Source organism: Kogia breviceps, chromosome 8 (genome assembly GCF_026419965.1).
Source record: "Kogia breviceps isolate mKogBre1 chromosome 8, mKogBre1 haplotype 1, whole genome shotgun sequence".
NCBI classification, from domain to species: domain Eukaryota; kingdom Metazoa; phylum Chordata; class Mammalia; order Artiodactyla; family Physeteridae; genus Kogia; species Kogia breviceps.
Genome location: NC_081317.1, coordinates 1,945,454 through 1,966,291, shown reverse-complemented (window position 1 = coordinate 1,966,291; position 20,838 = coordinate 1,945,454). Strand labels below are relative to the sequence as shown.

The window sequence follows — 20,838 nt, the reverse complement described above, 5'->3', positions numbered from 1 at the left end:
TGGGCGCCCCGTCAGGTACAGCGTGAGGAGGGAGGGGCAGGCCTGCGGCCCGCCGTCGGAGCTGGGCTGCGAGGCCTCTCCAGTTTCTGAAGCACACTTTGTGCGTAAGAAACCAGCTCCCGGAAGGAGGACAGTAGGTCAGCTGTTGCCGTGGACGGTCTCTGGGTCCACGAGTGATTTCTGTTACTTAATCTGCTTTTATTTGAAGCGGTCTCACTGCTCCTCCTCTTCAGGGTTTACTTCGGCCCGGTCGGGGACACGGGCAATACAGGGAGAGCCTCTTAAAACCACACACGCGGCAGCCCCAGTCGCCTCCACACAAACCGCTGGTCCGGCCCCTGGACTCTGTGCCACCCAGGTCTGCCCGAGGCAGCCCCCCGACACTCACCAGGCCGGAGGTGAAGCGCCCGTGGATCTCCTCTGCCAGGGGCTGGAGGCCGCTGGACACCGGCTCCGGCAGGATCTCCTCTGCGGGCAGAGCAGAGGGTCCTGAGGCCAGGCCCCCACCCCCCGAGGCTCAGCATGAACCGTTGGGACTCGGGAGCGGGCGTCACCGGTGCCAGCATGGTGCCTGGCACAGGGAATTCCTGCCCCTCCCCCATCGGTTATAGCTGCGAGCAGGGCGCCTCTCGAATGCTGGCTTCCGGGGAGGGCGTGACGAGGGCAGGGGGGGCCTCGCTGTAGGAGGCGAGGTGGGCCAGCAGCATGCAGATGCTCTCCACCACCTCCGGGTCGTCCTGGTGGAGCTGGTACGTCTCCTGGACGAGGGTGAGGCCGCTGCTGCCCTCCTCGGGCATCACCACCTGCAGCCAGCTCTGGGCGTGGGCGACGGGGTGCGTGGGTGGCAGTTGTACTGAACGCGTGGGGCTGTTGGCAGCCCAGGGCACCTGGGGCAGCAGGAGACGCAGTGGCAGGGGACGCCACGCTGTCGTGCAGCGTGGGCACCGCCAAGGTCAGGCCTTCCCTGGCTCTGCATCTGCGGGTGTCCTCTGGTGGGATGTGCACCTGCCTCTCCATCCCGGCAGCCCCCAAGGCCACTGTGCTTGTAGGGAGGGTGCTGGGGGCGTTCCAGGGCACCTCCCCGCCCCACGAGGAGGCCGGTCAGTGCGGGGCTAGGCCTGGCTCCTGGGGGGCTGGGGGCCTGTGAGAGCAGTGGCCCATGATGTCCCGTAGCAGTCACATCCTCCCGGAGGCCAGGGGGAGCTGACCCTCCAGGGAGTGGACTTAACCGTCAACAACCAGCAGGCGGCAGAGCCGAGATTCTCGGCTCTGGGGTCCCGCACGCTCGCTGGGTTCTGACGACCCCGCTCCTTGTTCACTGAGCCCACGTGCCTTTTGCTCTCAGGGCTTCAGTGCCCCACCCCGTTTGATGGTGGGATTCTGGCAGGAGTGGGAGGCAGGCCCGGAGACCCTGCCTGCTCGAGAGGTTCTCTCCAGGAGTGAAGGTCGCCCCACTCTCTGCTTCGGGCCCAGTAGCAGGCAGAGACCCGCCAGCCTGCACACCCAGCGGGGGCTGAACCTCACGGGGGCCAAACCACCCCACACGGTCGGCAACCTCTGCCAGGCTCCAGGCCCCGAGTGTCCGTCAAGGCTCGTGGTGCCAAGTCGGGTGCAGAGCCTGGGCCGGGGGCTGAGGAACAGCTGGGGTTTGCATGCAGGCGGAGTTCAGAGCGCTGACTCCGGGGCTGTTTTCAGAGCCACACCTGGAGGGGAACCGGCGCACAGGCCAGGCGTGTGGGTGGCGGGGAAGGTGGTCACGATGCAGAGTTGCACAGAACAGTAGGAGGCGAGGGTACAGAAAGTCTGCGTGGCGACGTCTGGGTGATGGGACTGTAGGTGTTTCCCTTCCCTGTTTTGAGCGTGTTTGCTTTTGGTTTGTGGGCTGCTGGCAGGCATTGCTGGGGGAGTCTGCCTCCGCCTCCTAGTGACAGCCCCGGCCGCCCCCAGGCTCACCAGACACCTTCGCGAGGCTGGCCAGCCCCCGGTAGGCGTTGTTCACCAGCAGGACTCGGTCCTGGCGCGCCTGGATGTTCTGCAGGAACAGGACCACCACCTCTTCAAACTGCTGCTCCTTTACGCAGCCTGCGGAGGGCCGGCACGCGCCTCGTCTCGCGGGTCCAGGGCCACCTCTCTGGCCCCGGGGCCCCAGGCTGCTCACCCAGCAAGGACAGCAGCCACAGGACTGCACAGCCGGCTTCAGCTGTCTCCGCGTCCGTGGAGTAGGTGGCCAGCACCTCGGCAGTGAGGGCCGGGGCTTTCTCCAAGGTGGCCTTGTTCCCGATGACGGCTGGAACAGGACAGGGTGGAGGAGGAGACACCTCCTCCTTGGTGGCACAGAAGCTGGCGGGGGGTCAACCCCAGCCCGCTAGCCAGTCTGTAGGGGTAGGAATCGGCAGGGCCCCCAAGGGGAGGTTTGGGGAACCCTGCGTGCGGTGTGGGCAGGGCTCTCCGCTGTTGGGAGCCCTCTTTTCCTTGGGGAAATGACTTCCCAGGTGCTGGAGGGCCATGTGGGGCCTGGAGAGGGCGCGGCACAGCCAGGGAGCACCCCCTTTTTTTCTGAATCAGAATCGGGACAGTTTGCCCAGCGCTAAGGGCAACTTGTGAAGCCAGGGGCTGCCCAGGAAATCCCACGGTGCGTGGGAGCTGGAGGGTTCCATGGGCCGGGCACGCGGGCGTCCGGATGTGAGCCCAGCCCTCCCCAGGAGAGCACTTCCTGTCCCTGCCGGTGCAGCTGCTTCCACCCACTCGCCCTCCTTTCTCTTCCTCTCCCAGCGCTCAGGTGGTTAGGGAGCTGCGGAGGGAGGGGGCCAGCCCCGGGCCGAGCTCGCCATCCGCCAGCAGGGCCCAGAGCAGGCTCAGGCCGTTGGTGCAGACGCCCCTGTCCCAGGGTGTCCAGGTGCCGCAGGACGTGCTTACGCGGCCTGGCCCTCCGCAGCTCATCCGTGGCCAGTCCTGTAGGCAGGCCCTGGAATTAGGACCACGGAGAACACCTCCTCGAGGAAGCCCTCCCTGGGGGCCACCCCCCTTCTCTGTGGTCCTAGGGCACTGCAATCCCATGCATCCCACAGCAGGGGGTGCCTGCTTGGCCAGTTTCATGCCCAGCATGAGGCCCAGAAACGAGGATATGGTCCATCCCCTGGGCCACTGTTCCAGCACCTCCCAGCCCAGTAATGGGCTGGGACCAGCCTCTGAAGCTTTCCTTCCAAGGTGGGACCACGACGGTTCTCTCAGGGTGAGGACCTCATTGTTTGCCAGGTGGTCCTGATTTACACCTGCTGTCCCAACATGGCTACTCGTGGCAGCCCTTTTCACTTCTCGGCGCGGGGTCAATGAAATATGGTGAATTGGTGAGTGTAGGCTGGGCCGGGGGCCGCGGGGCTCCAGGTGAGGCCCCAGCTTCCCTCTGGAGAGAACGATGCCCACCCCGTTAGCGGCTGGAGGAGAGGAGTGTGTGTAAAGCCCTCGGGGGTGACCCTCGCCCCACACCGGCCCTCGGCCGCCCGCGGGTGGCCTCTGTGGAGCGGGGCCGAGCGGGGCAGCAAGGGCTGGAACCTGAAACACGGCGGCCTGAAGCCCATGGTGGCGGCTGGCCGGTGCCCGTGCGTGTTGACAGAGGGACACGTGGCTGTGAACACGGAAGCTGGGGGCGGAGCAGCTGTCCCCTCGGGGCGGCCCTGCGCCCACCCTGGCTGGCAACGACGGTGAGCAGGCTGTAGACCGCGACCAGGAGCTGCTGCTCCTTGGGGTGGCTCCGCAGGACGCCCAGCGGCACGGGGGCGATGGCGCTGCCACTTGGCACGTGGCCGCCGGGTGCTGCCCCAGTGCTGCTCGGGCCGACAAAGGAGGCCGGTGAACCCTGAGCTGCTGGGGGCCACGGTGGGAAGACAGCAGGCGGGGGCGGGGTCTCCGGGGGGGAAGCCGGGGCGCAGCACAGGTCCCCGTAAGTGCTTATTGCATGACCGAGCCGAAGCCGGGGACCCTGCCAGGGCTGTGAGCGCGTGCCAGAGTAGACGTTTACCACGTGCAGTGTAAAGCGTCACATGGAAATTCAGCCTCCATATTAAAGCGAGAGAGGCAGTGGACTATTTCCAGTTTAAAAATGGGAGGCCAGGAGGAAGCCGTGCCCTCGGGCTCGCAGCTCCAGCCCCCCGTCCCTCCTCAGCTGCCCTCCTGGGGGCCCACGCCTGGGACCCCATCCCTCCTGCCTGGGCTCACCCCCCAGGACCCCTATGACCGGCTCCTCGTTTCGCGCCTGGAGATCAGCCAGAAGGGGGAGCGGCTGGTCCAGGGCCACAGAGGCGGGCCTAGGGCGGGGCCCCAGACTCCTGGCTGCGCCCTGCCTGTCGTCCTGGCGTGGGGCGGGGCGGGCAGAGCAGGGCACAGGTGCCCAGAGGGTCAGACGCCAGGGCGGTGACGGGCGCGGGAGAAGGCAGCTGTGCCGGAGCGCCTGGCCGGGCCCCGCGCGGAGCCCCCCGCGGCCCAGGGTGCAGAGCAGCACAGGTGTGCGTCCGGGGTCCTCGTGCTGCTTCATGGTGCCCATCAGGACCTCCAGCAGCTCCGCTGGCCGCGGCACGCCTGGCGGGGGCGGGGGGCGGGGCGGGACTCGGCGTAGGAGCAGGTGGCGGCAAGGGGTATGGACCAGACCCTGACGGGAGTGCGCCGGGCGTCGCACGTGGGCCCCTGGGCGGACGGATGGATGAGTGAATGAATGTAACATTCAGGCTGGTGAGACAGATTGAGGGCAGAGATTTTACGAACCCATGTTTTGGCAAAATTAAAAATATTAATACTCCTTGATGGAGAAAGTTGGGGGAAGAGGTGTTCTCATGCACTCCTGAGAGGTGAGAAAGTTGGTGCATCGACGGAGGGCAATTTGCAGTATCTATGAAAACGGGAAGTATTCACAGCCTGCACATGTAGGAATATATCCTGCAGAAACACACAGAGCACACACACATGCCCCGGGGTGGGCTGTATAACATTGCTTATGATACCAGGAAATCGGCAACCACTCAGATACCCAGCCAGAGGAATGGTGGCCGAGACGGGGTGTCTATTAAGCATCCATGAAAAGCACGTGAGGGGAGGCCCCGGGAAGTGGTTCGGATGCCACGCCACCCCACGCCACCCCACACCCCAGCCCACTTGTCTGCTCAGTGAAAGCAGCGGCACAGGAGGAAGTCCAGGCTCCTGTTCCAAGCAGGTGGGAAAGCCGTGGATGCTCATGGGAATGTAAACAGGCGTCAGAAAGTACCAGCTAGGGAAGCTGGAGGGGCCGGGGTCCCCAGGGGGAAGGCGAGAGGGTGGCGGCTCTACCTTGCTGATCTTCAGACATCCTCAGGAGCCTCTTCCTCGCCCTCGGCTGGACTTCGGGGTGGTGGGAGAAGTTCTGCATGACCTCTGCAGGGGACAGGGCAGCTCGGGGAGGCGCCTTGGCTCGGGGATCCGCCTGAGGGCCGGGGCACCAGGGGCGCGTCCGTGGGCACCACTGCACAGACCCACGTGACGCGGCACGAGGTGGCGCCCTTGTCATCCTCACCCTCCCGGCCGAGCCACCTGCCCAAAGTCGAACCTGGATCTGCCTCAGAGCCCGCCCAGGGGGTGCTTCCACTCCACACCTCCCTTGGGTAACTCCCTCCAGGGCACTCAGGGCGATGGCCTTCAGCTGGACCCAGCTGTCTGCCTCCAAAGCCCATGGCCACGAGACAGGGAGACTGAGCCGCTGGGGCCTCACGGGTCCCCTTCTCCAGAAAGGGAGGCAGAGGTGGCAGGCGGGGTGGGGGGAGGGGGTAGCCCACGCACACCAGGGACACAGAGGGACGGGAGGGCGGAGCCACCCCCAAACTTGAAGATGACCTCCAGATCCGTTCTCTACCCAAGACCGTGGGTGTAGCCCTCCAGCTTGGGGCACGCGGAGGAGTCTATCGTGTGCACCTTTGCGGGGCGGGGGGGGGGGGCGGGTGTCACCAGCCAGCACTGCGCCTGGAGTCTCAGGCCTGCACATGTCACGTTGCACATGGAGCCCCTGGGCCACTTCCCCTTCCTGCAGGGCCATGCCTGCTGGTCCACGGGGGCTGCTGTGCCGGCCGCAGTGTCAGCAGCATCCCGGGGCGCGCAGCAGCCACACGGCAGGCGCTGCTGATTGGGGAAGACACTCCAGGCGCCGTGCGGGCCGCTGCGGGCCGGGTGAGAAGCAAAAAGCGGGGAGTCTGTGGTGGGGTGCGTGGCGGTGAGGGGGCTGTTCGGGGACGCCGAGGACTGTGTAGCCGAAACAGGGCAGGCAGGTGGGGCCCTGGCCGCAGAGAGGAACTCTGCTCTAGGTAAGCTCGGGGGGATCTGAGTGAGGCTGTACCCTGGGCAAAGCTGTGCTTGGGACGGATGAGGGGCAAGCCCACCGGCCACGCGTGAGGAGCGGTCCAGGGGACGGGGTGGGGGTCACTGCCCCCCCCAGCTAAAGACAATGGGCTGCCGGGGCCACAGCGGCCTCTGGTGCCGCCCCCTCGGGGCCCCATCATCACCTAAGGCGCCGGCGACGTTGCTTTCTGGCAGCACGTCAATGACGAACTCGGGCGCCACCTGCCGGTGCAGCATCAGGGCACTGCTGGGGGAGCGGAGGTCGCTGCTCCCAAACGTGACGTGAATCACGTCCCTGGGGAGGGGCAGGGAGCCGCCAACTGACCCTGCGCCGCTCTGCGTGCGGCCGCTGCTGGGCCTCCACCTGCTTTGGGCGCCCGCTTGGGAGCACCTCTCCCGGCATCACAGCGCGTCCGGCGGGCGCTGCAGCAATTCCCGCTCCGGGAGGGGCCGAGGGGGGACAGTGCTGCGCCCCGGCACTTGCACTCGCGTGGGCCCCTTCCTCCGCAACGTAGACCCCCAACCACAATTTCTGGCTGTGTTGGTATAAAGGTGAACGTAACCCAGGATGGATCATTTTGTTGTTCTTCTGACTTTAAAATACATTCGAGCTAAAGCATGTTCCTGGGCCCTGGGCCGTGCCTCCCGCACCTGATGGGGAAGCTGGCCCTGTGTGTCTTGCGCCCGGAGAAGTGGCCGCAGTTTGGGACGCAGCCCAAATCGGAGGAGCCACTGTCCGTGGATGGAGCGCTCTGTGGTGCGAAAACCCCAAGTGCACGCGTAGACTGACAGAGGGAAACGCGACCCCAGGGCCTGAGCTCACCTGATGGTTATTCGCTCCGACGGGTCGGCCTGGAGCATCAGAGGCAAAAGGGAATTGAAGACTTTCGCACCGGGGACCCTCCTCTCCTCCATGGTCCTCAGGACACCCCTCAGGCCATCGGGGGAACTCCGGATGGACTTCCGCAGAAGCATGGCTTCCGCGCTCTAGGAGGAGAGAGAGGACCACCTGTGCCCCTCCTCGGCTAAAGGAAGCTGGCCTGACCTCGGGCAGAGGGGAGGCGACGTGGCCGCCGCCGCCAGGAACGCAGAGAGGCCACCTGCGCCCCAGAGTTCTTGTGCGAAGAAGAAATGGAGGGCCCGAGAAAAGCAAGTGGCCATCTCACTGGCTGGAGGGAGTAGGAGAACAGCCCTCCGTCCACGGCCGGACTCCCACTGTGGGCCGGTTAGTGCACCCCAACTCAGCTGGTCTTGTCCATGAGGGGGCGCTGTTGGGGCGGGTTGAATGTTACCGTCATCGTCATCACCAGCACACGAGGGCCCAGCAGGCCCCAATGCGGGGTCCTCCGGCAGCTGGGGCGGCGGGGTCCTCCACACAGCCCCGCAGAGGCACTCGGCGCGGGCGGGAGGATGCCGACGGGGAGAACGCGCCCCTTTCAGGGCCGGGGGCGGGCAGAGCCTGGCTCCCTGGGGCTGTGGGGAGTGGGGTTCAGGTGTGGTGGGGAGGGGTGGACGGAAGGCCCCTCACATCCAGGAAGGAGCAGCCGGCCATGTCGAGAATGATGCAGCCCAGGGACCAGATATCAGATTTCTGGCTGAAGGAGAAGTTGAGGGCTTCGGGGGCCATCCAGGACTTGTGAAAGGGGTCTGTCGGCAGGAGTGAATGGGGGGGTGCGTGAGTCCCGTGCTCCCTGGGGAAAGCGAGCGGCTTGAAACATGAGCCCTCCATCACCCTTCTCCAGGGAGGGAGGGATGTGCTCTCTGAGGGGGAAAAGGAAGAGGCCCCCTGGTCAGTAAGGTCCTGGCCCTTGATCCTCAGCCAGTGAGGCTGCCCATCTCGGCAGGGGCCCACCAGGCCGGCCGAGTGCACATCTGTGCCCCGCTGCAGCTGCAGAAATCGCCGGAAGGGGCATGTGCCACGAAGGCTAAAATCTGCACCCTCCATACACGTCTTGCCCCTCCCAGCATTTAGTCGGGACCCTGAGGCAATGTTGCAGTTGCCCTGCCCTAGTTTCTAAACCTGAACCCCTGGGACTTCCCTGGTGGCCCAGTGGTAAAGACTCCGCGCTTCCACTGCCGGGGGCACGGGTTCGACACCTGGTCGGGGAACTAAGATCCCGCGTGCTGCGCAGCCAATACATACATACATACATACATACATAAACAAACCAACCTGAACTCCAGACAGGGAGCCAATAGAGCAGGGTCCCCGGCCCAGCTCCATCAGTGCCTGACAGGCCTCAGGCAGCCCCTCCCTCTCCAGACCACCACTCCCCAAACAAAGAGCAAAGGGGTGGGCTCCAAGGACCCCTGCCATCTACACCTCCCGGAGATCCACCCGTCCACTCACCTGCCCACCCACCGTCTACCCACACCCACCTATCCATCCTTCCATCCACCTATCCGTCTGTTCATCTGTCTGCATGTCCATCGATCCACCTGTCCATCCACCCAACCACTCATCCATCCACCCATCTATCCATCCACCCAACCACCCACCCGTCCATCCGTCCACCAAGGACAGCATGCCACTGGTGCCTGCCAGCCCGGGACTCTGGAGTTCTCCACTGGAGAGGTGCTCTCTCCACCCCCGAGAGCCGTTATAGGGTTGAAGCCCAGCTCCCCTTTGCCCTGTTGTCTTTTTATAGGAAGGAAAACTTCTCTCTCCTGACTGCTCACCTGTACCACCTCCTGGGTTATTTTGAGACTCAGTAAAGTAATCCAGCCCGAGCCGATGCCTGCCGTCCACCGGCCCTCCCTCTGTGCATGTCAGTTTCCTTCCTTCTGAGGCCTTCCTTCCCGCTTCTTGAAGGTTACCATTTGCTGAGTGTCTTTTGGACCCTGCATGCCCCCGCCCCACCCCACGGTGGTACTTCTGCTTAGTTACAATCCAGGCAAGGGGGTCTCTTTGGAGCCCACATAAGCCCAGGGGGGGGTCTGTGGGGACCTTCTGAGCAAGGAGAGCTTTGCTGTTGCCTTGTTCAGCACTTAGAGTGGCCACCACCCTTGAACTCCAGGGGCGACCCACTCGGTTGAATGGGCCCTCCCCCGGTGCTCCCCCGCCACCACTGTCCCCGGGCTGGGGGGACGCCAGCCACCTTGCTCTGCACGGACGTTCCACTTGGCTACGTCGGTCATGAGTGCGTTGGAGCTCAGGTCCTGCAGTTTGCAGTGGTCGCTGCTGACCAGGGCGATGTTGGAGGGCTTGAGGTTCCTGAAACCGAGCGGCGCGCCCTTCTAGCCACCGCCTGGCAGGGCCACGTCCGTCTGTGAACCCTCCGCTCCCACCACACCCAGGGCCGCCGCAGCAGCCCACACCCCTCCTCCTCTCTCCCCCGTAAATGTCCTGTTCAGCCACTTTTTAGATATCGTTTCCTGTAAGCATAAATATACTGTTATTTCAAATGGGAAAAACAAGGCAACTGCAAGTAAGGAAACACCGGATCCTCCCGTGGGCCCTCCACTAACGACGTCCTTCCAGATCTCAGCTGCGAGTTTGTCTGGGGACTGGCTTGCCATAAGGTCCAGTGACATTAACACGGAATCTCGAGCATTTGCTTCCTGCATTTGGTTCACACAGTTTTCTCTCCTCCATTAAATACGGCACTGACCCTTCAGATCACGATTCCGGAGAATGAAACTGACAGGTCGAAAGCTCAGCATGGGAGGGCCCGGAGAGCCCAGAGGCCCTCGGGCGGCCTAATCTCCTCCTCAGTGCTGTTATCTGGTTCTTCCCTTGCACTTTAGAACCAACTGCCCCGTCCGTGCAAGGGGAGGGTCGTGGAGGGGGTGATGTGCTCTTTAAGCCAGGGAGGCGCTCTGGGAGGGGGAGGGGCCCATCCTCGTCCCAGCTGCACCCCTCTCCCTTGGGCCTGCGCCCGGGGGGCTGCCACCAGGAGGTGCCACCCCCAGGAGGTGCCTTTTCTCCTCAGGCAGCCTGGCCACCCGGTCACCTGTGGATAATGTCCAGCTGGTGCAGGTACTCCAGCGCGTTCAACACCTGGTCCAGCATGTTCTGCATCCACTGGGGAAAGAGCGAGAGATGCCAGGACTGGGGGGCCTGAAAGCTCCCAGGTGGGCCTCCCAGCTGCTCTTCTTAGGCAGGTCAGTGGCCACTCAGAGCAGCGTCTTGAGATGGGCCTGAAGTGAGCGGCCAACCGCTCAGAGCCAGTGCAGGAGCTTCTGCCGCAGGCTGCTTCAAGGCGCTCCGGACAGAAATGCCGTGGTAGCCAGCCGGCGACGCCCTGGTCTCCAGACCCCCACTCCTGTCGTCTCCAGGAGACCCGGGGGCCCTGGGGCTCTAGCCCCACCCGGGCCCCACCCCATGGGCACCAGAGATGCTGAAGTCTGCGGCTACTACTTGGGATTCGCCTCTCCAGGGCATTAGAATGGAAAGAGCCCTGAGAGGGAACATTCTGGAAGCAGTTTGTGTCAGAAACAAGATCCACCTGGTTTCCAGGGCAGTGATTTTCAAACCGTGTTCCTAGGAACCCTGGATTCCACCTGGGGTGTCAAGAGGGGCTGAGCAGGCAGGACCCCGGGCTTCTTGCCACACCACCTTCCGCTGACCCCCAGATCCCTGACTAGAGTAGCTCTGCTTTCCTTACTGCGGGTTCTGAGAACATTTTTGTGCTCGACAGGGTTCTACTACAAACAGAAAGTTTGAAACCCACTCAGAGCCTGTCTCTGAGGCCCACTTTGGGAGAGGAGCTGCGTGCCCCTCGGAACCCCCCAGCAGGGTCACAGTGCCTGGAAGCCCAACAGAACAGAGGCGTGTTCAGAGCAAAAGCAGGCAAAATTTATTTGGGGTGGGTCATAGGCCTTAATGGGAAAGCAAGATGGATCCAGCCCCGAGGGCAACAGAGGAAAATATCGTTATGACCTTGGGGCGGGGAAGGCTTCTCTAAAGACTCAGAAGGCACCAACCACAGAGAAAACACCGATGAACCAGAGTTCATTACAATTAAGAAAGTGAACTGGCAAGCCACAGACTGGGAGAGGACATCTGGACACCACGTCCATAATATATAAAGAGCTCCTATGAATCAACAAGAAAAGATGGACAACCCCAATGTTTAAATGGGCAAGAGACCTGAACAGGCACAAAAGAATATATCCAAATGGCCAAAAAGTGCTCACCATGACTACGCAAAATAATTGAAACTAAAATGTAATTTTTAATTAAAATTAAGAAGACTGACACAGTGAAATGTGGGCCACGATGCAGAGCCGGAAGACTCACAACTTGGGATGAGAGTCAACCAACCATCCTGGAAAACTGGGACATTGGCTAAAGCAGCACACGCACCCGTTCTCTGACCAAACACGGTCCCGCAGAAAATGAATGCTTAGGTCCATCAAAACACACGCCCAGCAGTGTTCATGGCAGCTGTTCTTCATAATAGCCCCCAACTAGAAGCAACCCGGATGCTTACAGCACTGGACCAGATAAACTGACGGTGATGTGGCCATCCAACAGAGTGGGCCCTGGCCATGGAGAGAGATGATCTCCTGACACACTCACAGGTGGGTAAATCTCAACGCACTGGGATGAACGCGAGAAACCAGACACAAGCCAACAACATGCTGTATGAGCCCATTTATGAGAACTTCAGGGACAGGCAGAGGCATCTCTGGAGGCAGAAGTGAAACCCTGGGTACTGGCTGGGACTGCGTGAAGGTCCAGGAACGCGCTGACCTCATGTGAGGGAGGGGACGGGAGTGTCTGCCGATGCAAAACGCACCAAGGTGTACACTTAATTTTTTTTTTTTTTTTTTTTTTTTTTTGTGGTACGCGGGCCTCTAACTGTTGTGGCCTCTCCCATGGCGGAGCATAGGCTCCAGAAACGCAGGCTCAGCGGCCATGGCTCACGGGCCCAGCCGCTCCACGGCATGTGGGATCCTCCCGGACCGGGGCACGAACCCGTGTCCCCTGCATCGGCAGGCGGATTCTCAACCACTGCGCCACCAGGGAAGCCCAAGGTGTACACTTAAGATCTGTGCACATTACGGTATGCAAATGCCTTCATTCATAACCATCAGAATAAATGAGACCAGACCTCATCGGTGCCTGCCCCTCTGCCCCCCGCTGTGGGGCCTGTGGCATCACAGGGTCCAGGCAGCCCCCAGGCCTGGTACCCCAGAGAGTCTGTCTTACCTGGAAGTCAATGACTCTCTTTGCCGCCCTCTTCTTCTCAATGACATTCTGGAAGCTTCCCTCGTGGAACTCCATCACCAGGCAAAGGAACAAAGAGGAGATCTGCAGGGGACACAGCCCCTTAGCCAGGTGCCGAGTTCTGGCCCCCAGAGGCCCAGGCCTGGGGGCTTCCGGGCCGTCACCCGCTCCAGGTCTTTCCTCCCAGCCAGGCCCCCACCGGCAGTGGCTATGGGAGAATGCCCCCTTCTGGGGGGGCGGACAGCCCCTCCTGAGCGGCTCCTGCCTCCGCCCCCTCTCTCCTCCCCCACCCCCCTACCCCCCATCTACACTAAGCCGCAGGGACTTTTCCTAAAGGGGCGCAGGGTCTCCTGGCCACCGCACACGTAGACCACCGTGCCCGGGGCACCGGGCCCTTCGTCCCTTAGGGCTCAGCTGAGATCCACTCCTCCCTCTGGGGGGCCTGCACCCTACGGGACCCCAGCAGCCCCCGTCAGGCCTCTCAGAGCACCCTGCCTTCCCTCCCGCAGTGACATGTCCTCTTGGCTTCTCTGTGTCCCCCTTGAGAGCGTGAGGGGGTGCTCAGAAAATGCTTGGGGTACAGGTGGCGAGGGGCCCTCCCCACGGCTTTCCTCAGGGCCCAGCTGAAGGCGAGGGGCCCCTCCACTCCTCCTGGCCCCTCCCTCGGTTGTCAGCCCAGACGGGGGTCTGACTGTGGGGCCACACCTGGCCCCCTTCCCCTCCAGCCCCCCGCATCCCCCAGCTCAGCCCCCTGTGGAGTAACAGGCAAGCGTCCGGCTCCTTGAAGATGAGAAGTCAGCTCCCCGATGGGACCAAGCACGGGGCTCGGGGCGACCAGACCCAGACGAGTCCTGCTCGGCTGTCGCCAGCTGGTTTCTCCCAGCCTCCACTTCTTCCGGAAAATGGGGCAGTGACCCTCCTATGCAGAGGCTGTGGGTGCACGTGAGACGATGCCCAGAGAGCCCCCGGCGTGGCCCCGTGAGTGCTGCGTCGGGGAAGCCGCGCTTAGTGCTGAGGCCATTGGCGCCTGAGGGGCTCGGCGGGGGGGGGGGGGGGTGCTCTGTGCCCGCCCCGAGTGCCTGCTGAGCCCACGGGGTCGGCTCTGACCCACCTCACTGTTCCACACGATGAAGAGCTCCTGGTAGATGGAGACGTGGGCGTGCTGAAGCTTCAGCAGCAGCATCAACTGCGGGGCGAGGCCAGAGAAAGTGGAGGTGTTAGGGAAACACTGCTTCCAGAGGTGCTTCTCTGTCACACGTCCCAACAAAAACCACAAGCTTCCAGCTCTGAGCGTGGGCCCAGGGAGGGTGGGCAGCCAGAGGTTAGGGGCCAGACAGCCCAGGGTAGGTCCTGTCTCTGGCACGTGCTGGCTGTGCTGTGTGACTGAGGAGGGGCTCCTCAACCTCTCTGAGCCTCATCTGGAAATGGCTGTAACGGTGGTATCTGCCTCACAGCGGTGTCAGGAGGACTAGGTAAGCCGATGCAGGCAGAGTGCCTGGCGCGTTGGAAACAAGCGCAGTCCGGGTTGGCTGAAGGAGGGGGTGTGGCCAACGGGAGGTCGGCCACTGTTGCTGTGCCCAGGCCACCTGGCCTCCTGGTTGTGTACACGAGAGGTCCCAGGGCCCCTGCCCTCAGCTCAAAGTGCTTTGCAAACAAACACAATTGGGCAGCAGAAACGGCTCCCTTAGCGACTTAGGCCAGACGGACAGCTGCTTATGATGGCAGGTCGTGTGTGAAAGGAGGTCGCCTAGTGGGGTGGGGGAGGGAGAGGGGGCTGTGATGCTGGGGGGCGTGCGGGACGGCCCCCCACGTTCCTTCTTTCATGAATGTGGCCTGGGTCCCTCACCACGTGTCAGACACACTGTGGACAGAAGAGCTGTTTGCTGGCAAAGCTCAAAAGCTGGTGATTCCGGAAAAAAAGACAAGTGACCGTTAGATAGGAAGGGAGACATTCAACCTCGTGTGAAATTCAAGAGAAGCAGAGAAAAATGACGCAGAGCCTTTGCTGGCAAGTCGTAGTATATGCAGCTATTTCTGCTATTATTATAAATCAGGATGTTACTGTCAGTTCTGACTGACAGATTTAAGGAACGCAAAAGAGTTCATATTTTCTCTGTTAACCAATTCTCTATTTTCCAAATATTCTATTGTAACGGATACTTTTACAATTGAAGAAAAAAGTCTTTTAAAAGATGGTTATTGGTAGATCAGCCTAGGGACCTAGCCAACATTTCAAGGTTATCATCTTCTCTGAGGACATATATTCTAAGTGGTCAGCACCTGGATTTAGAAATGAGTGTTTGCTACACAGACTCCCTTCATGACCCGGGGGCCTCTGACTTCAGAGCACAGGGCAAGGGCTGGTTCTGACCCTCCACGCCGCCACCAGGCTTCCACTCATCACGCCACTGTGGGGTGCAGAACAGTCTCTGTGTGTCCTGCATCATGTCCTGTAGAGAGGGAACCACCCAGACAGTTACCTCCTCCAGGGCCTCGTTGGCCTGATGCACATCAATGCACTCCACCTGCAGGGGCACAAGAGCACTAGGTTGGTAAATGTGCCGTAAACACCCCCTGTCATCATCAGGACCACCATCACCACCATCACCACCACCATCGCCATCATAATCACCATAATCACCATCATCACCACCATCACCATCATAATCACCACCATCACCACCACCACCATCACCATCACCATCACCATCACCACCATCATCACCACCATCACCATCGCCATCATAATCACCATAATCACCATCATCACCATCACCACCACCATCACCACCACCACCATCACCACCACCATCACCATCAACACCACCACCACCACCATCGCCATCATAATCACCATAATCACCATCATCACCACCATCACCATCACCATCGCCATCATAATCACCATAATCACCACCATCACCATCACCACCACCACCATCACCATCACCATCATAATCACCATAATCACCATCATCACCACCATCACCACCATCACCATCACCACCATCGTCACCACCATCACCACCACCATCGCCATCATAATCACCATAATCACCATCATCACCACCATCACCATCATAATCACCACCATCACCACCACCACCATCACCATCACCATCACCATCACCACCATCATCACCACCATCACCATCACCATCGCCATCATAATCACCATAATCACCATCATCACCATCACCACCACCATCACCACCACCATCACCACAATCATCACCATCATCACCACCATCACCATCACCACCATCACCACCACCATCGCCATCATAATCACCATAATCACCATCATCACCACCATCACCACAACCATCGCCATCATAATCACCATCATCACCACCATCACCATCACCATCGCCATCATAATCACCATAATCACCACCATCACCATCACCACCACCACCATCACCATCACCATCACCATCATCACCATCACCATCATCACCACCACCACCACCACATTCACCACCATCACCATCACCATCACCACCATCATCACCACCATCACCATCACCATCGCCATCATAATCACCACCATCACCATCACCACCACCACCATCACCACCACCACCATCACCATCACCATCACCATCATTACCATCACCATCACCATCATCACCATCACCATCACCATCATCACCATCACCACCATCACCATCACCATCACCATAATCACCACCACCACCATCACCATCACCATCACCATAATCACCATCACCATCACCATCATCATCACCATCACCATCACCATCATCATCACCATCACCATCACCATCATCACCATCACCATCACCACCTTCACCACCACCACCATCACCACCATCACCACCACCATCACCATCAACACCACCACCACCACCACCATCATCAACATTATCACCACCACTATCATCATCACCATCATTATTCACCAGGGCTGCCAGGCGCCTATATTCATGCCTCATCACATGCCACCAGATGGGGCCTGGAGATGTTCCTAAGGAAGGGACGCAAAACTCCTTTGAGCAATGAGATCACCTTTGCTCCTAGTGCAAGGATGAGTTTAGGATAACATAACATAAACTCCAAGGAGTCATTAGAGGATCCATTTTCAGACCATCCTGAAAGCAGGGGAGAAAACAATGTGTTGCCCCCAGAGCCAAGGAACTCTGCTCTGGTTCGCAAAGTATCAGCCTCATCACTGTGTTCCTCCTCCGTCCTGGGAGGCTTGTCCCTGTCACTGAACGTGGGTGGTGGGGAACGCGTGGAGAGGGATAGAGGGTGGTGGTCAGGGCAGCACTGAACTTCGAGTCTGCAACATACTTGGTGGCAAAGACTGTGGGTTCACACTATCACCGCATCTTACCAGATCCTTGCCCAGAACTTTTGCTCATAAATTTACAAATGAAAAACTCTTGTATCTGGGGTGATCGTAGATGAAAATGCAGTTAGTGGGTGATTCCCCAATCCACGTAAAGACCCCAGATGCAGCGGCACCATGCGTCCCTTCCTTCTGTTTCAGGGGCTCGTGCTGAAGTCATTTTGGCCAGAAACATACTGAAAGCCTTCAGATTACCACTTCTTTTGACCTAGAAATCCCACCCCTAGGAATTTATCCCAAGGAAATCATGGCTCCTCAAAAAAATTAACTATACGGTCGTTTATCAGAGTTGCTTATACAGAGTGAAAAATCGAGAACAAGCTAAGCCCTTGTCGCCCTGAGTGGATGGGTTGGGTCAGTCATGGCACATCAAGCAGGGAGGTCCATACGGCTACCAGAGCCAGGGAAGAAGGAAGATAGGTCAGCAGTACCAACAACATTTGCCATACACTGAGTGGGGAAAAGCACATTATCCAGTTCAGCACCGTTCTTTTAAAACATATTTATTTATTTATTTATTTGGATCTTTAGTTGCAGCACGTGGGATCTAGTTCCCTGACGAGGGATCAAACCCGGGGCCCCTGCACTGGGAGCGCGGAGTCTTAGCCACTGGGCCACCAGGGAAGTCCCCTCACCATTCCTGTAAAAAACCAGGAATTTTATAAATGCTTACCAAAAAGCCCTGAAAGGATATACAACCCCCCTCCTCCATTTTGTTTAGAAAGATTGACTGACTTTTTAAAAAAGCTCCTTGGGATTGACATAGACACTAATATGTATAAAATGGATAACTAAGAACCTGCTGTATAAAAAAATAAATAAAATAAAATTCGGGCTTCCCTGGTGGCGCAGTGGTTGAGAGTCCGCCTGCCGATGCGGGGGACGCGGGTTCGTGCACAGGTCCGGGAAGATCCCACGTGCCGCGGAGCGGCTGGGCCCGTGAGCCGTGGCCACTGAGCCTGCGCGTCCGGAGCCTGTGCTCCGCAACGGGAGAGGCCACAGCAGTGAGAGGCCCGCGTACCGCAAAAAAAAAAAAAAAAAAAAATTCAAAAAAAAGGATAAAGCTCCTTGACGGTGAAGGCAGTCATCCATCCTGCCCCATGGGCCCGTGAGACAACGGGGCAACCCCTCAGCCAGCCAGCAATGGAGCAGGAGGCCAGTGAGGACTCGCAGCCCTGCTGCCTCGGGGCTGAGCTGCTGCACAGCCAGGAGGCCTGGCAGGGTGGAAGGGTGCCAGCAGCGGCCACCAACAAAGCTCCTCCCTAGACCCTCCATTCACCTGGACTACCTGATCTTGGACACGCTAAGGGCTGTCCTCCTGCAGGTGTGCGCTCCACCCCGCCATGCCGGCCCTGGTGAGGAGGTGAAGGAAGGGCCCAGGGTCAGCGTTCTGTCCTGAAACCTGTGTGACCTTGGGCAAGTCCCTGGCCACGCCCTCCAGCCTCCCTATCCTTGGCCGTAAAGCGGGGTCATCAGTCTCGCTTTGCTGAGGTGGCGGGAGGTGAAAGTTGATGCTGATGCCGGGCGCGATGTCCGCGTAAATGGTGGGTGTGGTCACTAGCGGAGTGAATGCACGCATTCCTTCTCCATCGAGGTGAGAGAGGTGAGTCGGCGGGGAAGCCCGAGGCGCCTCATGGCGGCCCCCCATCCCCATCTATCCGCCCCCCCCCCCCGCAGCCCGCTGGATCTTCCTCCGTGACTGCTGGCGGAGAGGAACCCGCTGTCACATCGCCCTTCTCTAACGTGCGGATGATCGGTGTGTGTTTGGGGAGCCAGCCCCACTGGGTGCCACAGGCATGGCCTCTTACCTGCTTTATCACGCGCTTTACTTTGGTTTTTGTCTCCTCCACCAGAAGGTTCACCCCCAAGGCCCCAGGTTTCAGCCAGTCCAAAATCTAGCAGCAAAAGAGAAGCTTTCAGGAAAGCATACACATCTTTTCACTTTCCAAAGCGTGCCCACCTCCGGTGTCTTTTCCGGTCCTCCTAACTAACTTCTCTCGTGGGCTGGCAAACAAGGAAATAGCCCAGAAGGATGAGGAGGCGTGTGAAGGCAGAACCCGAGCCCGTCTCTTTGAGGTCGACTCTGGAGCTCTGTCCACCCCCCCCCCACCCCTTCTCCAGTCTGTGGTGAGGACCTCTAAGGCATCCAAGAGCCAGCACCGCCCTGGGGCAGAGGGTTTCTTCACTCTCTCTAGCCCCCTAGGATCTCAGCTTCCAGCATCCACCTCCAAACTGGGCATCCAAACAAGAAAGTAACTGGTCCATAACTGGTGCAATCATTGTCACAGCCATGTGTGTGCCTGGCATGTGCCAAGCACTTTACAGCCACCCACGCAGTCCGCGCTGTTGCTATCTCCTTGTTTACACTGGAGGAAACTGAGGCAGGGGAAGTAGGGTCCTTGCCTGAGGCTACAACACTAAAAACTGAGAGGGCTGGGAGTCGACTGGAACTCTGGGGTCTGACTCCAGAGCTGGCGCATCGAGCCAGACCTGCAGAGAGATGGCCGCCATGCCAGAACTCTGCACAAGGAGACTGAGGGATAGGTGAGGGTGGATGATGGGGTTACAGTCATCAGAGGATGGGGGGCAGGATGCCGAGGAGGGCACATAGGGGGTGGAACCCCGCATCTAAGGATTCTCAAGAGTCCAGAAAAGTTTCAGGATTCTGTAATCCAGCCCCTGTGGCAGCCTGAACCCCGCTCAGGGAATAACAGGGGTGTTGTACTGAGCAGCTTATGCTGGAGTAAGAATGCACACTTAAGCATTCTTAGGGGGCAAATTACACGGTAAAATGCACCCCTGTCTTCGGATCAAATCTTTCTCTTTTCCGCCCTGAAAAAGTAACTACTTTTAAAATTCTCTGGTCACCCAGAAGCTCACCTGCTTTACCGCTGGCTGACACCCCATAGCCTCCCACACAAAGGGAATTCTCACAAAGTGAGAAAAATCTAACTGACCAATTATTGTCAAATTAATGAATTTTTTACAGAGACTGACTCTCACAGTTAAAAAAATTGACATCTTATGCATTTAGTTAAACATTCATTTATTTTTATTTTGCAGCTTTCCTTTTGTTTTGTGAATTTTTCACGTCCTAAACATTTTCACAGGCCCTGGAAAAGGCCCAAGTTTCCCCAGCTAGGGACTACTGATGGGGTGTTTTTAGGAGTTTGGGGGCGTCTGATTATGAATTCTGAGCGTTCTAGGGTGTCCTGTCTCTATGGGCCGAAGCACATGGACCCATGGGTGAAAAGGATGAAGGTGTCCTCCATCCTCCCATATTCAGACGGGAGAGGTCTTAATTTCATCCACCATTTTAGAAAGGGGAAAACCCAGGCCCAGAGGGTCAAAGGGCACCCCGGAGGTCACGTGTGGAGGTACCCGAGGTCACCCTATGAGCTAGAGGCAGACACTGGCCTCAACACGGGCCCCTTGCCTCCCTGGGGTCGGACCTAGCCGCTGGCCCCTCGTGACGGTTAAACCGGTAGGGGGCCGGGGGTGGCGGCAGGAGATCCAGGTCCTGGGCTCGCCCCTGACCGTCGGCCCCTCGTCGCCCCCGCCTCCCCACCAGCGGACAACTCGGCACCTGGTAGTTTTCCATTGTGTCTTGCGGGGAGACTCCCCGCCTCCCTGTCCCACCACTGGACGCTGGGGCGCACCGCTAGCCCGAGCCGAGTCGGACCCTGAACTGAGCATGCTCAGTCAGGGCCGCGTGCGGTGAGCGCCCATCCCCCACCCTGGGGGCGCCCCCCAGCCCCGAGTGCTGGCCTGATCCGGGGACCCTCCTTTCCCGAACAGTGTCACAGTGTCCGCTGGGGCACCCGCGCATCTCCAGCAGGCCGGCCCTCAGGGAGGAGCGGGCGGAGCCTCGAGCGGGGAGGGCGGTGCCTCGAGTGCGGTGGGCGGGGCCTGAGCGCGGCGGGCGGCGCGCGGC

The 20,838-nt window shown here is 59.7% G+C and overlaps 1 protein-coding gene across 1 annotated transcript; it reads right to left on the bottom strand.

The window, feature by feature from the left end:
* Positions 1-229: 229 nt before the first annotated feature.
* STKLD1 (serine/threonine kinase like domain containing 1) lies at positions 230-20,749 on the bottom strand. The gene is given in 20 exon segments (XM_067040142.1): positions 230-468; positions 680-804; positions 806-815; positions 1,954-2,082; positions 2,159-2,287; positions 2,829-2,884; positions 2,886-2,952; positions 3,679-3,864; positions 4,216-4,575; positions 5,317-5,400; positions 6,519-6,649; positions 7,178-7,341; positions 7,883-8,001; positions 9,453-9,568; positions 10,308-10,378; positions 12,512-12,613; positions 13,641-13,715; positions 15,010-15,054; positions 18,713-18,799; positions 20,491-20,749. Coding segments are annotated over 20 exon segments (2,310 nt in total). The 5' UTR covers positions 20,506-20,749.
* Between the last annotated feature and the right edge of the window lie 89 nt (positions 20,750-20,838).